At 33.7% G+C, this 14,823-nt stretch overlaps 1 protein-coding gene across 2 annotated transcripts in view; it reads left to right on the top strand.

Annotated features, from left to right (window-relative positions):
- LOC138692602 (zinc finger CCHC domain-containing protein 8 homolog) overlaps nucleotides 1–11,336 on the top strand; it is an 82,173-nt gene extending 70,837 nt beyond the window's left edge. For both annotated transcript variants that reach the window (XM_069815618.1, XM_069815619.1), the window contains exon 8: nucleotides 10,585–11,336. In XM_069815618.1, the coding sequence (XP_069671719.1) occupies nucleotides 10,585–10,983 (399 nt within the window). In that variant the 3' untranslated portion in view covers nucleotides 10,984–11,336. The remainder of the gene's footprint in view (nucleotides 1–10,584) is intronic.
- The last annotated feature ends 3,487 nt before the right edge of the window (nucleotides 11,337–14,823 follow it).

Genomic DNA, 14,823 nt, shown 5'->3' with positions numbered 1-14,823 from the left:
CTGTATTAAAACAGTTTGTTCAGTACTCACCAAACTATTTTACTTAGAAGTGAAGTAATCAGTCATTTTACTCTGTTGTCTTCTACTTGCCCAATACACACTTTCTAGGGCTAAATTAATTTCTATGTTCATAATTTCAGTTGCAATTTCACTGCTCCCTTCCCTAGCTTCATAGAAATGTTCATAATTCTAATGACTTCTAAAGCGTCACTCACTTCTTTTAGTGGCCATACTGCGTTAAAATGCATGCACTTAGTGAAAACTTCTTGTCGAAACTGATCTAATACCGCATGAATTCGGGCAGGTTACAATGGAGTGGAGAATCCGCCTGAATTCGAGAGGTCTATGACAGAAGGAGACTGTAAAGAATTTGTCAGGATCAGATTTCAACAAAATATTTCTTAAAATACTTTGTTTCTTAGAAAATCTTATTCCAAACCGAGGTTGAAAATGACGTTATATGCGAGGTAGACGCATATACGTTTGTCGTATTAAGCAAGGTAGAAAAGCATATGTCTTATGGGGAATTAGTTGGGACCACAGAATATTTGACGTTAAAGGCGAGGTGTCGCACAAAACGAGGTCGCTATAACCAAGTTCTACTGTATAATGATAATAATTCATTACTGTACTTACATTTTTCCCTTTAGGGTATCATATGAAAAAAAAAAACTATTATTTTTGCAACACTAAGTTCAACATTTTACAGTCGGCCTCAGTAGCATAGTCAGTATAGCGCTGGCCTTCTGTGCTTAAGGTTACGGGTTCGATCCTGGCCCAGGTTGATGGCATTTAAGTGTGCTTAAATGCGACAGGCTCGTCAGTAGATTTATTGGCATGTAAAAGAACTTTTGCAGGACAAAATTCTGGCACACCGGTGACTCTGATATAACCTCTGCAGTTGCGAGCGTCATTAAATAAACCATAATTAAAACTTTTTTAAACATTTTACAAATAAAAAACTAACATCCATATGGTATTTATTATACAGAGTGATTTATATAGAACTAATACATTTCTTTCTCTATTTCAAAACGAATGGTGCTAGCCACAATTTGTTATACCTCAAATGTAGAGTACCTTTGGGGAATTACTAACCTCTATAGCAGCGGTCGACAGCACAGAGCACCCTGGGGCTAGTGTCTCTTGCCCGCGGAGAACACAGTGCACCATGGTGCACTCGTAGCTGCTAGTGGGTATGCTCTCTACCTCTTCCTGCTGTAAGACGGGGCACAGGGGACAGCTCCGCATACCCTTTGCACATTTCAGCAAGAGCTGACGACCACTGCTCTATAGCAAATGTTGAAAATTCTTCGTTTATTCAGCTAGAAATTCACTTAATGACCAGTTTTTAACGTCAAATTAAGCAGGAGTTTTAATTTCCTGTCACGAGATGCGCAGATGTTTATTCTTTATTGTTGGCAGCTGTTTCCGAGATTTTGTTTCAGTCACTGAAAATGCAGAACACATTAAATCAACGGCTCTTCCTTGTGAAACAATACTGGATTACGAATTCAATTACAGCTACTCAAAGGGCATACCAGGGAGAATTTGGTGTTCATAATCCCCCCCAAAGGAACACAATACTGGGACTGGTAAACAAATTGGAAACAATTAGATCTCTATTGTCGATATCACCTTATTGCCGATATCACCTCTATGCCGACGACCTACAACTTTACATGCATTCCAGACCCAATACGATCAATGAATCAATTGACAAGTTGAATTGTGACCTAGCCACTGTCTCCACTTGGGCGGCCAATTTCGGACTCGCACTTAATCCAAGTAAGACTCAAGCTATAATTATTGGCCATAAGCGTTTAGTCAACTCTCTTAATAACAAATAACAGTAATCTTTCAGTTGTTACCCTTAACAACATGCTAATCCCTTATTAATCTGTCCTAAAAAAACATGGTTTCTTTTTCGATAATAATCTAAATTGGAATTTTCAAGTTAAAGATACGATAAAAAAAATCTGTTCCTCCATTCACCATTTGAGTCGCTTAAGAAACTTCTTGCCCCAGCAACTAAAACTTACCCTAGTACAAACCCTAATGATGCCGCATTTCGATTATTGTGACGTTTTGTTAAGTGACCTAAGTTCTGAACTGTCAGTCAAATTACAGCGAGTTCAGAATGTGTGCGTCAGATACGTATGCAACATCCGACGATACGATCACATACCACCGTCCTTCCCAAGTCTTTTGTGGCTCCGACTTAAAGAACGTAGAACTTTACACTCCTTGTCATTGCTCTTTCGAATTCTGCACACCTCAACACCAAATTACCTTTCGTCTCATTTCTCTTATCTATACTCTAACCACGACGTAAATACCAGATCACTTATCTGTGGCGCGTTAAGTATACCTCTTCATAGAACATCTCGTTATTCATAATCTTTTACAGTATCCACCTCGCGACAATGGAATTCCCTGTCACAAAGTATTAGGGGCTGCAAGACAATAAACATTTAAAAAAACAGCTTAAAAGATAACCTTCTTAGCATTTCACTTCAATCATACTGACTTAAACTATCACTGTCTACATTGTTACTCCTTCCTTTAGACATGCATCCTGATAGTGCTGTATTTTCAAAATTGTCTCATAATAATCTCTTTCTATTATCTAACATTATTTGAAATATATTAACATTCTATGTATTTTAGCTTAATTCTGCTATATAGTTTGTATTTCAGTGTTTAATTAATAGTTCATAGTATTTTGTTGTTTAATTCGTAAATAACTCTTGTATACATGTAGCTCTTATCTAAATCAAATTGTTGAATTCTTTGTAAGTTGATACATATGTATGTACGGCCTTAACTCTGCCAGCTAAAATAAATCATTATTATTATTATTATTATTATTATTATTATTATTATTATTATTATTATTATTAAAAGAGTAATAATTTTGATGACAATAAATATACAGAATAAAGAATAAACATTTGCGCATCTCGTGACAGGGAATCAAAACTTCTGCTTAATTTGATGTTAGAAACTGATCATTAAGTTAATTTCTAGCCGAATAAATAAAGAATTTTCAACATTTGCTATAGAGGTTAGTAATTGCCCAAAGATACTCTACATTTGAGGTATAAAAAATTGTGGCTAGCATCATTCGTTTTGAAATAAAGAAAGAAATGTGTTAGTTCTATATAAATCACTCGTAGCTCAGTAATCTTATAGCAGTATTAGCTTCATAGAGTAAAAATTTCAAATTAATTGCATAATTAGGATTCATGTTATGGTTTTCATACAAAAAGAACATAACTGTTAAATGTCTTATATATTTATGCATATGTCTTATTCTTAGGTATTCTATTATATTTTTTCCATTGAATACAGTTCTTTGTCTTTATGCACACAAAATTTCTTGTCTTTAATTTAAAAACTGTGAATGTAATGATTTTTTGAAGAAAAAGTTGTATTCCCAATGACATTCCACTTTAAATTACCAAGTCGAGTTTGACATAGGTGGTCTAACATAATTATTCTCTTGTTAGTTTCACTTTTAAGAATGAGAAGTGAATTTTAGATATTGGTTTCTAGTGGCTGCCTACTGATATCACTCTGTTCGCCATTTTGTTCCCCGTATACACTGCTGATGTTCTTTCCTGTGTCTTGATTTAGTCTTTTGCGTTTGAGATATATTCTATCCACTTTCTAATCCATTTCATTGTAGATACAGTATTTCTGTCTTAAACGTTTATTCTTTAACTTTAAAATACACTTGGTAGGTTTATACAAATATTCACTTTTGATTTGTATAATATTATGCTTCCAATGTAGTTAAATCAGCTCATTTAACTCTTTATGTTTACATTTTCTTTCGTGTTATATTTTCTCATAATTCTTTTCAGTTTTATTATACTGTCTCATAGTGTCATCAGAATTAGGTGGGATAACTTTGTCAATTGAGCAAGAAAGACTGATAAATTAGTAATTTATTCCTTCCTTGAAACTTACGTTCAGTTTCTTGTTGTGGGCCTAACAGTTTTATTGCATTTTTTTATTGTATGTATTTATTCACACTGCAATGGGTATATACTGGGTGGCAGTGGTAACTAATTACACTCAATAATGACAATAATAAACACAATTAATTAAAAATACAATTAATAATAATACTAATAATTAATACTAACAATAATTAATAATAATAATAATAACAGGGAATATCCTAAATTAAATGAAGCACAATCACTTAAAATAACATTTAAAATAAATCTAATTTGTATCTTAAACTTCAGTTCGAACTAAAACCCACGAGTATATGTTCATATCTGCACAAGTACCTTTCAACATTACACTCATTTCGCTGTCAACTCACTCACTGCACTGGAACTACGACACATTTCACTGATTCTATCCTGATTTCACTAATACTTCAAAAACATTTCACTGTTCAAATACTTTGCACTGCCACTATAAACTATAAAGCTTCACTGACAGGAACACGTTTCACTTACACAACACACTTCACTGACACAACATAATTCTTCACTGATACAACACTTCAATAACAAAATATCATTTACACCCTTTAAATACTGTGTATAATTACCGTCTATTAGTAAAGTCCTTAAGCCTATTTTTAAATACATTTTTGGTTGTTGGTAAAGCCTTTAGTAAGTCTGCAGGTAAAGCATTCCAGTCCCTGATAGTACGATTGAGAAAAGAAAACTTTCCAGTGTCCGTCCTCTGCCTTCTTTCCCTCAATTTACATGAGTGGTCGTTCCTTGAATTTGGCGGCTGCAACCTATTTTTTATTTCTCTCCAGGCAGGCTCACCTCTGTATGTTTTGAACAGTGCGCATAATCGAATTCGCGTTCTCCTGTCCGTGAGTGTGTCCCATTTTAATGGTGAATTTTTCCGACAACACTTGAGAGCCCGTTTTTGAATCTTTTCCAGTGTTTTAATATGTTCTAATCTGTAAGGATCCCAACATGCAGCACCATATTCCATTACTGGACGTACTAGTGATTTATATGCAATTTCTTTGGATTTATCAGAGCCTTTTCTTAGTAAAGTAGCCACGTTCAATTAGTAGGCTAGCGGTGTCAAAGAGGACGGAAGCTTTGTAGTTTCGATAATTTTAATTATGTCGCTGTCCATTGTCGTTGTCAAGTCTTTTGAAGGCCGCTCAAATACTCCACGCGGAGTGTATAAACCAGAGTTGCAAATTTTAGCAGTGTGTCTTGTTCTAGTTCACAGTGAAAATTAATTATATTATAGTTCAGTGTATAATAAAAATGTGGAGGCCGTGGGAAGCGAGTGAAGTGTCAGAACCGATACCCATGAACGTCAATAACGACGATGGTAGTAATAATAATAATAATAATAATAATAATAATAATAATAATAATAATAATAATAGTAATAATAATAATATATCAGAGTTAAATAACAATTCAAATTCAAAAGCTAGACCAAAATTATGTAAGCAGTGTCAAACGTTTGTGTGCAATGCTCACACGTATGTTCTGAAAAACAATTTAGATCGAGGAAAAATTTCGGAGACATCTAAAATTCTTAAATTAAATAGAAATACTGTAAGTAAAATTGTAAAAAAGGGACCTAAGACACCTAAAAAGCGTGGACACAAAGTCACAAAATTTAATAAAGTAGATGATTTTACGTGTGATTACATTCGCCGTGAAATATATAGTTCTTACAATAAGGGCCAATCCTTAACAATAAAAGAATTATTACAAAAAGCCAAACTTTCCAGTTTTCCTTATGGAGAAACATTTAATTATTTCTTTAAATAATTAATTTAAAATAAATAATCTAAATAATATAAATAATCTTCGAATTAACTCATGCTTTGAGCAATTAAGCCTAGCCCATATCCATGTTATATTAATATATAGCAGCAACAAACAAGACGTGACAACGTCGCATTTTCATTTTATTATCGGTGCATGCAATAAAGACCTACAAATCTTAAAAGGAATGCCGCTGCCTAATAATTAAACGAGGCAATTTTACCCTCATCACAAAGTGTAACGCTCTCCATGCTTTTCCCGTGTCTGTAACGTGTTCCCCCCAGCCGAGATCGCTGCTAAATGTTATTCCGAGGTATTTACATTTGTTAACTTCCGGAATGGTTTCACCCCCTAATGCAGGTATGCTCAAAATTGTAAAAGCTCCGATTACACGGATAGATAATAAACTGAATTTGAAAAAGGAAAGAATATACACTGTAATATTCAGTTATTACATTGTGTATTATATTTAATATAGTTATTATTATTATTATGATTATTATTATTATTATCAGGGAACGGATTTATATGGACTAAAAATATATGAAATATGTAAATATATATGTAGTTATTTTTACCAAAATACGGAATTAAATATGGATTTTTACCAAAATATGGAATTAAATATGGACTTAAAATTATAAAAAAAATGACTATGTACGTTAAATATTGGTACATTTTAATCAAACTAAACAAAAAATATAATGGACGTACCTTATCTTCCAATGTAGTTTCAACAAAACACAATTTTTATTGTCTGTTACCATAACAATAGGTTACAAACATTTCTTTCAAGTGCTGAAAAGTGAATCTTCTTCTATTGTCTCTGAGGATAGATTTATACTGACTAAAAGAGCGTTCGACGTCACAAGAAGTAACTGGTACATAATTCAATTTCACAATGTCTGCTGGGGATAAGTCCAAGTTAATCTTCACTGTTGATTCACCACTCATCACAGCAACAACCTTTTGTAGTTCTTCATATCCAGGGTTTTTTGAAAGTACAGTGTCCACCTTAGCTCTTACTGCATCTGCAACTTTACCTCTACCACGATTCAGTTGTTCCACAGTACTATTTATAATTTCAAAACTTTCAGATAGTGAAAGGTGCCTATTTTGGAGACTTTTGAGCGTTTTTATGATGCATGAAAATGTATGCTGAATGTGAGCTAAGTCATTCTTCACACTTATGTCACAGGTAACTGTTTTCGCAGTATCAATTGAGACTGCATCTTCAGAGTCCAATGCAAGGAGAACATTGTTAATAGAGTCTATATGTTCGGCATAATATTCAACTGCTTCTAGCCATGTACCCCATCTAGTTAAAATTGGCTTTGGTGGCAATGGAATTTCAGGGTACATTTCTTTCAACACGTTAACTCTACTGGGAGCTTTGAGAAATACTTTTTTCACTGATGAAATCAACAAATCTACTTTAGGGAAATTGTCTCTGACCACTTCTGCCACACGATGAAATGCATGCGCCACACAAGTAAAATGAGTCAATTTAGGATATACAACAGATAATGCTTGTCCAGCTTTGACCATATAAGGGGCAGCATCGCTAATAAAGAATAACACATTATCGTACATAATACCCTTTGGCCACAGGATACCCATAGCTTCGTTGAACAGTTTAACTATAGTTTTGTTATTGCACTTTTCTAGAACATCACAATGTAAAAGAATTCGTTCAGAATATTGTTCACTTAACAAACCGATAACTACATTACCAACAAGTCTACCTTCTTTGTCGGGAGTCTCATCAATGGAAACCCAAATTGAACTATCTTTAATTTCATCTCTTATCTTCTGTATTGTCTCATCGTAGATGGATGGAGCATACGTCTTCCTAAGTGTTGACTCATCCGGGATTGTATGTTGAGTATATTTTTCAAGGAATTCCCTGAAGACCTTATTCTTTAGTTTGTAGAGAGGAATATCAGCAGAGATGAGAGAACGGCACAGGTCGATGTTAAACTCAGATCTTACATTCGATGTTGTTGGTTGTGTTAAAAACAATTGTCTCTGCTTGGAATTTAGTTGTTTGTTGGCCTGATGTTTACTAGTTGTAATGTGTTGTTGCACCAGGAACTTTTGTGTAGATGATACTGCACACTGACACAAATTACAAAATAATATTTTATTGTCAGTTGATAAACCATCTTCTTTAAATTCTGAAATGTAACTTGTTAGTTTTGATTTTAAATTGACTGAATGACGTACTTTTGGCATATTTACCGTCTTTATAGTATGATTTACAAAACTGAACCTATGTGTACTCTGACTGGCATTTAACTGTTGAGCTGCACAACTGAAGTCTGTTAAAAATTTTAAATTAAATTAATACAGTTTTGTAACTTACTTTCCCATTGTTGATAGGACTGCTAATTTTCAAATAACTCTGATGTTAAAGGGATTACTGAACATGTGTTTAAATCTCTATTGTTGAAATGTATTTTTAAAAGTTAATGGAATTTTGTTTTGTTTTATTGTTAAACCTAATATAATATGGACTGTTTTATATGAAATATGGAAAATATATGGAAATTAACGAAAATATGTACTAAACTCTAAAATATGGAAAAATATGGAAAATAAAAGTAGGATTTTTCAACCCTACACATTGTGAAACATAAAGATAATGCAAAATATAAATTATATTAGCTTTATAAGTAAATATGTATTTACATATAAATCCTTTCCCTGATTATTATTATTATTATATCATAGATAATGTTATTTTCATATTCCACCATATATTGCGGTCTGTTCAACATGTGCATTGTTTTCTGCAAGTAATCGGAAATCTATTTCCAACGAATTAATCAATGCGCAGCTGGCTCAAAAAATGCTCATTTGTTAATCGGGATCAATGTTTGGATTTAGCAACTTTCATTCTCTAAAATAATTCTTCGCACACATGTCGAGGCGAAGGTAGCTAACATAGTGGTAGAGAATAAGCTCATCGTGGGATATTTCGTTTTGTTAATTTTTTAATACTTCTATGCTTGTCAAGCCATATTCTCTGCATTTAGTTCTCAATTCTACGTTACTTTGTAAATCAATTAACTCGTCCTGGAACTGCACTCTCAGTCCTCACGGATTGTACTAAATTTACTACGAAGGGATTAGCAAAAAGATTAATATCACTTTCCATACGTCTAAAATCACTAAATCTATGTTCTGTGAATTCAGATTTGAGTTGTTCCAGTACACAGATATAATTAACTATATATTTTGTTCAGGCACCATGCATCTCTTTACAAGTTCACCATCCGTGAAGGGTTTTAGTGCCTTAGCTAATTCCCAACACACTACATAACTTGCTCCTAAACATAGACTCTAAATTCTCTTCAATGTTTGGCCTTTCATTAAGTGCTTTCAAGTCTTGAAACTGTAGTGCCTCTGAAAAATTATTTTATCATAACATGTATTTCTGTTGAAATAAAATCACAATAATAATAATAATAATAATAATAATAATAATAATAATAATAATAATAATAATAATTGTAATATACCTAACAATAGTAATAACAATACTACTACTACTACTACTACTACTACTACTACTACTACTACTACTACTACTACTATATGATCACATATCACCGTCCTTCGCAAGTCTCTTGTGGCTCCGACTTAAAGAACGCAGAACTTTACACTCTTTGTCTTTACTCTTTCGAATTCTGCACACCTTAACACCAAATTACCTTTCGTCTCGTTTCTCTTATCTATACTCTAACCACGACGTAAATACCAGATCACTTATCTGTGGCACGCTAAGTATACCTCTTCATAAAACATCTTGTTATTCATCATCTTTTACAATATCCACCTCGCGTCAATGGAATTCCTTGTCACAAAGTATTAGGGGCTGCAAGACAACAAACACCTTTAAGAACAGCTTAAAAGATAACCTTATTAGCATTTCACTCCAATCATACTGATTTAAACTATCACTGACTACACTGTTACTTTTTTCTTTAGACATCATCCTGATTGTGCTGTATTTTCAAAATTGTCTCATAATAATCTCTTTCTATTATCTAATATAATTCGAAATATATTAACATTCTATGTATTTTAGTTTAATTCTGCTACACAGTTTATTTCAGTGTTTAATTAATAGTTCATAGTATTTTGTTGTTTAATTCGTAAATAACTCTTGTATACATGTAACTCTCATCTAAATCAAATTGTTGAATTCTTTGTAAGTTCATGCATATGTATATACACTTTTTGCTGGTTGAGTGGAAGAGAAGGCCTTACGGCCTTAACTCTGCCAGCTAAAATAAATCATTATTATTATTATTATTATTATTATTATTATTATTACTAATACTACTACTACTAATAATAATAATAATAATAATAATAATAATAATAATAATAATAATAGTAACAATAATAATAACAACGTTGGTATATGAATACATATTACAGAAAACAGCTTCCCTGTCACTTCGGCATGTTCTGAATGGCACAGCGTATAATGTTTTATGTTGCTCAGTAGTATTCCTGACAGTATTTTACAACATAGTAAACGCTTTACCGAACGCAAAACAATATGGTATATGTCGTTTGCTTACAGAAGGTTTTGACTCTGTCATTGTCCCACACTATTTGTACTTGAACTGCCTTCTGGAGTCATCCATCGAGCTTCGAACGAGGAACAGCACGCTCTACATTCGAAGGTTGTGATTACAGAACGTAATCGCGAGTCAGAGAATGAGCATACCTGCCCTAATGTATACGATGCGACTATTTTATTTCTTTTCCTTCATTGTCTTGCTTATTTCAGGGTCAAAGTGTAATGTCGTCCCCAAGGGCTCAATCGCCATCCCTGTCGGACCTGGAGACAAGGAAGCAGCTTCTGCTGGCAGAGCTGGAGGATGGTGGGAGTTCGAGTGACACGCAGAAAGGATTGCCGGCTGTCACTCCAGGACCCAGCACACCAAATTTGGGCAAAGTAAAGTCAGTGTCTTTTGGAACACCCATCCTACAGAGTGCATCTCCTTATTCACGCTTACCAACAGCTGAGCAATTTTCACGTGATATTTGTGACGTTATAAATTTTGAAAATTTGCCTGATTCGACAGGTAAATATGAAAAAATGAATGACCTTATTCGTAAAGTCCGTACAGTAGTAACAAGGATACAGCAAGAAGATGACGACGACTGTGATGGTGGTGGGAAATGACCCCAGTCTGAAACTGAAATAGAAAGAACTGGAGTTCTGGAAGAAAATTATGTACAATCTTGGCTGGATCAGAGTTTCCATTGTGGGAAAGAATGAGCTTCACAATTGTGTAGATTATTATAAGTTGTATGAATCTATTTCAAATGAATGGATGTTTTTAATATTAGCTAAATTTTAGTTTCTTATGTACATACAGGCATATTGCACTTTTTTCTCTTTAAATGTAGTAAAAGGATTCTGGATTCAGCAACTCAAATGACTAAACTCATTTATGGATACTGTGATTAGAATATTACTTTTGAACATTTTATATTCCACTGTGAAATAGAGCAGTAAATCTTTTATTTCATGTGTGTTCATGTTTTCTTGGGACTATATTATTTTGTATGGATTTTTATTTATTTTTATGTTTACGTAGTAATAAAGACAATGGTAACATATTTTGTGATAAAATAATTTATTTAAAATTACAGTTAGGAACTATGCCATTAGAAAAATCAGGATAACAGAGAGGGTTTGGAATTGAACGGATTACATCAGCTTCTTGTCTATGCGGATGACGTGAATATGTTAGGAGAAAATCCTCAAACGATTAGGGAAAAACGCGGAAATTCTTCTTGACGCAGGTAAAGAGATAGGGTTGGAAGTAAATCCCGAAAAGACTAAGTATATGACTATGTCTCGTGATCAGAATATTGTATGAAATGGAACTATAAACGTTGGAGATTTATCCTTCCAAGAGGTGGAAAAATTCAAATATCTCGGAGCAACAGTAACAAATATAAATGACACTCAGGAGGAAATTAAACGCAGAATAAATATGGGAAATGCCTGTTATTATTCGGTTGAGAAGCTTTTGTCATCTAGTCTACTATCAAAAAATCTGAAAGTTAGAATTTATAAAACAGTTATATTACCGGTTGTTCTGTATGGCTGTGAAACTTGGACTCTCAGTTTGAGAGAGGAACAGAGATTGAGGGTTTTTGAGAATGAGGTTCTTAGGAAAATATCTGGGGCTAAAAGGGATGAAGTTACAGGAGAATGGAGAAAGTTACACAACGCAGAGCTGCACGCATTGTATTCTTCACCTGACATAATTAGGAACATTAAATCCGGATGTTTGAGATGGGTAGGGCATGTAGCACATATGGGCAAATCCAGAAATGCATATAGAGTGTTAGTTGGGAGGCCGGAGGGAAAAAGACCTTTGCGGAGGCTGAGACGTAGATGGGAAGATAATATTAAAATGGATTTGAGGGAGGTGGGATATGATGATAGAGACTGGATTAATCTTGCTCAGGATAGGGACCAATGGCGGGCTTATGTGAGGGCGGCAATGAACCTCCGGGTTCCTTAGAAGCCAGTAAGTAGTAGTAGTAGTAGTAGTAGTAGTAGTAGTAGTACAGTTAGGAACATGACTTTAACCTGTGCGTGGGAATGTAGCTGTTCTTTCAGGTTTACAAGATGCCATCAAAATATATCTGCCATTCACTATTTATGAATTTATTGGGTCGATTTCTAAAACACGGACGAAATCGTGGTTCCAAACCTCGGCTTTTAAACCGCGATTGAGATCTGATTCCTTATGCGATTTCTAAAATGAATACAATATAATATTTTATTACTCAGTCAATGACAAATCAATGTAAAATAATGACTTATTTTATAGTCATTAAGTTTATATACATGAATTACAAAATTGCGAACTTTTTCGCCTGTTCAGGCATCCTCAGGCAGAGTTGTACAATATCTCAATGTCACATACGTAGCTATTGGTGGTGAGTAGTATTTAAAATTATGTGCAGGACATCTCCATTATTAAAATGTATATATATTTCAGATATATTCACCACTCATTGGACTGAACAAGAGTTCCATATATTATGAAGTTTAATTACTACATGGTTTTTAACATTTTTAATGTTTTAACATTATTTAGTTTACTACCTGTAATTACATTTTAATAATGGAGATGTCCTGCACATAATTTTAAATAGTACTCACCACCAATAGCTACGTATGTGACATTGAGATATTGTACAACTCTGCCTGAGGATGCCTGAACAGGCGAAAATGTTCGCAATTTTGTAATTCATGTATATAAACTTAATGGCTATAAAATAAGTCATTATTTTACATTGATTTGTCATTGACTGAGTAATAAAATATTATATTGTATTCATTTATAGAAATTGACAATCTGAATATTCCATCATGCTTTCTAAGCTTCTAAAACAAAGTCGAGACGCGGCTTGAGAAGAAACCAAGGTTCGTCGGTTTTATATTTGGCAACACAGCTAAGAATCGATTTTTATTGTTGTAAACAGTCGATATTAGAAATAAATGAACATCGGGATTAATGTAGAATAACTCTTCTCGGGTTCTCAGCCAGGTGAGTTGGAGATTAGCTTCCAAGCTTTCGACGGCTAGCTCTGCCATCTTCTTCAGGGATTAATATTTTTATTGAATTGCAGTAAGTCACATTCTTTTGTTCTCAGCTAAGGTATTGTTATATTTACTAATTTACAGAATATATGTGCGTTTAAAATACTAGCATTACTTAGTATTTAATGGTAAACAGATTTTTAGGTACCAGATTGATATTGCCCAAATAATTAGCACAAATCGGGCGTTCATGTTGTAGTTTATCATTTGTTCATAACTACTACCAACATTAACTACCTAAAACCTGGTTCTAAGGAATTAATAACCTAATTATTAACTGGATTAAAATTTCAATTGAAACTAAAATGTAGTGTAGTTCTATATATATTCACATATACTTACTAGACTTACTACGTGCAAAGCCCCAGTAGCATAAAACTTAAAATGAGAAGACAAAATCAAGTTTGCTTCATACTCTTACAGGCGCACATCAATTTCCAGTATTAAATAAAATGACCAAACCACTGTAAAGACTAAGAATTAAGTTATATCGTCCTATAGGCATAAAGATATAATTAATATAAAGTATTATATTTTACTTCCCTGAAAGCAACAAGAAGTTGTGAAAAAATGGTCAACCTGCCACCTCTTGCATTTCGTTGCAGATTATTACTTAGCATTCTTGCTAAATTTTGCGTTGATTCCTTCGAAAATCGAAATATTCGCCTGAAATTATCGTCATTATATAGTTACAAAGGATTATCCCTGTCTCTCACCACTCTAATCCTGGGATTTAATACCCGTAGAGACAAATTTTCCTTTGATAATCATCCAGATGATCTACTTCCTCCATCTTGTATACATGAAACCGTGGTTTTAAACCTACCCCAGCCGTGGTCTCTGCTTCAGACCATGGTTTCAAGCCATGGCTCAGAAAAATGAAAAATACCTCGTTTTATAAATCCAAACGCGGTTTAAAGCCATGGTCGTGGTCTAGACCTCGTTTTAGAAATCGACCCTTAACGTCATATTTAAATGATGGATATCAGTCTGTGAGTTTTAATGGTAATACTTCTCAGTTTAAGATAGTCAAGCATGGTGTCCCCCAGGGTTCTGTACTTGGTCCAGTCTTATTTATTATGTGTATTAATGATTTATCTCCTAATGTTCAGAATGAATGCATTGGTACTTATCTTTTTGCTGATGATTTGGCTATGGCTGTGATCAATATGAATACTGATATATTAACAGGCGCACTTGGCAAAACTGCTGGTAAAATACTGCAGAAGTGCAATGCTAATAAATTAAGATTAAATGATGAGAAAACATTTGATATTAAATTTAACATTAATCGTCCAGGGTATGATTATGAAAAAATCTTTTGTGCGAGATCGTGCGTATTTGCTTGGTTTCCGCACAAAACCAATCCGCGGAAAGTCTAAAATTCCACATTCA

This window comes from Periplaneta americana, chromosome 17 (assembly GCF_040183065.1).
Source record: "Periplaneta americana isolate PAMFEO1 chromosome 17, P.americana_PAMFEO1_priV1, whole genome shotgun sequence".
NCBI lineage: Eukaryota > Metazoa > Arthropoda > Insecta > Blattodea > Blattidae > Periplaneta > Periplaneta americana.
The sequence above is the reverse complement of the archived record's forward strand: the minus strand, read 5'-3'. Positions and strand labels throughout refer to the sequence as shown.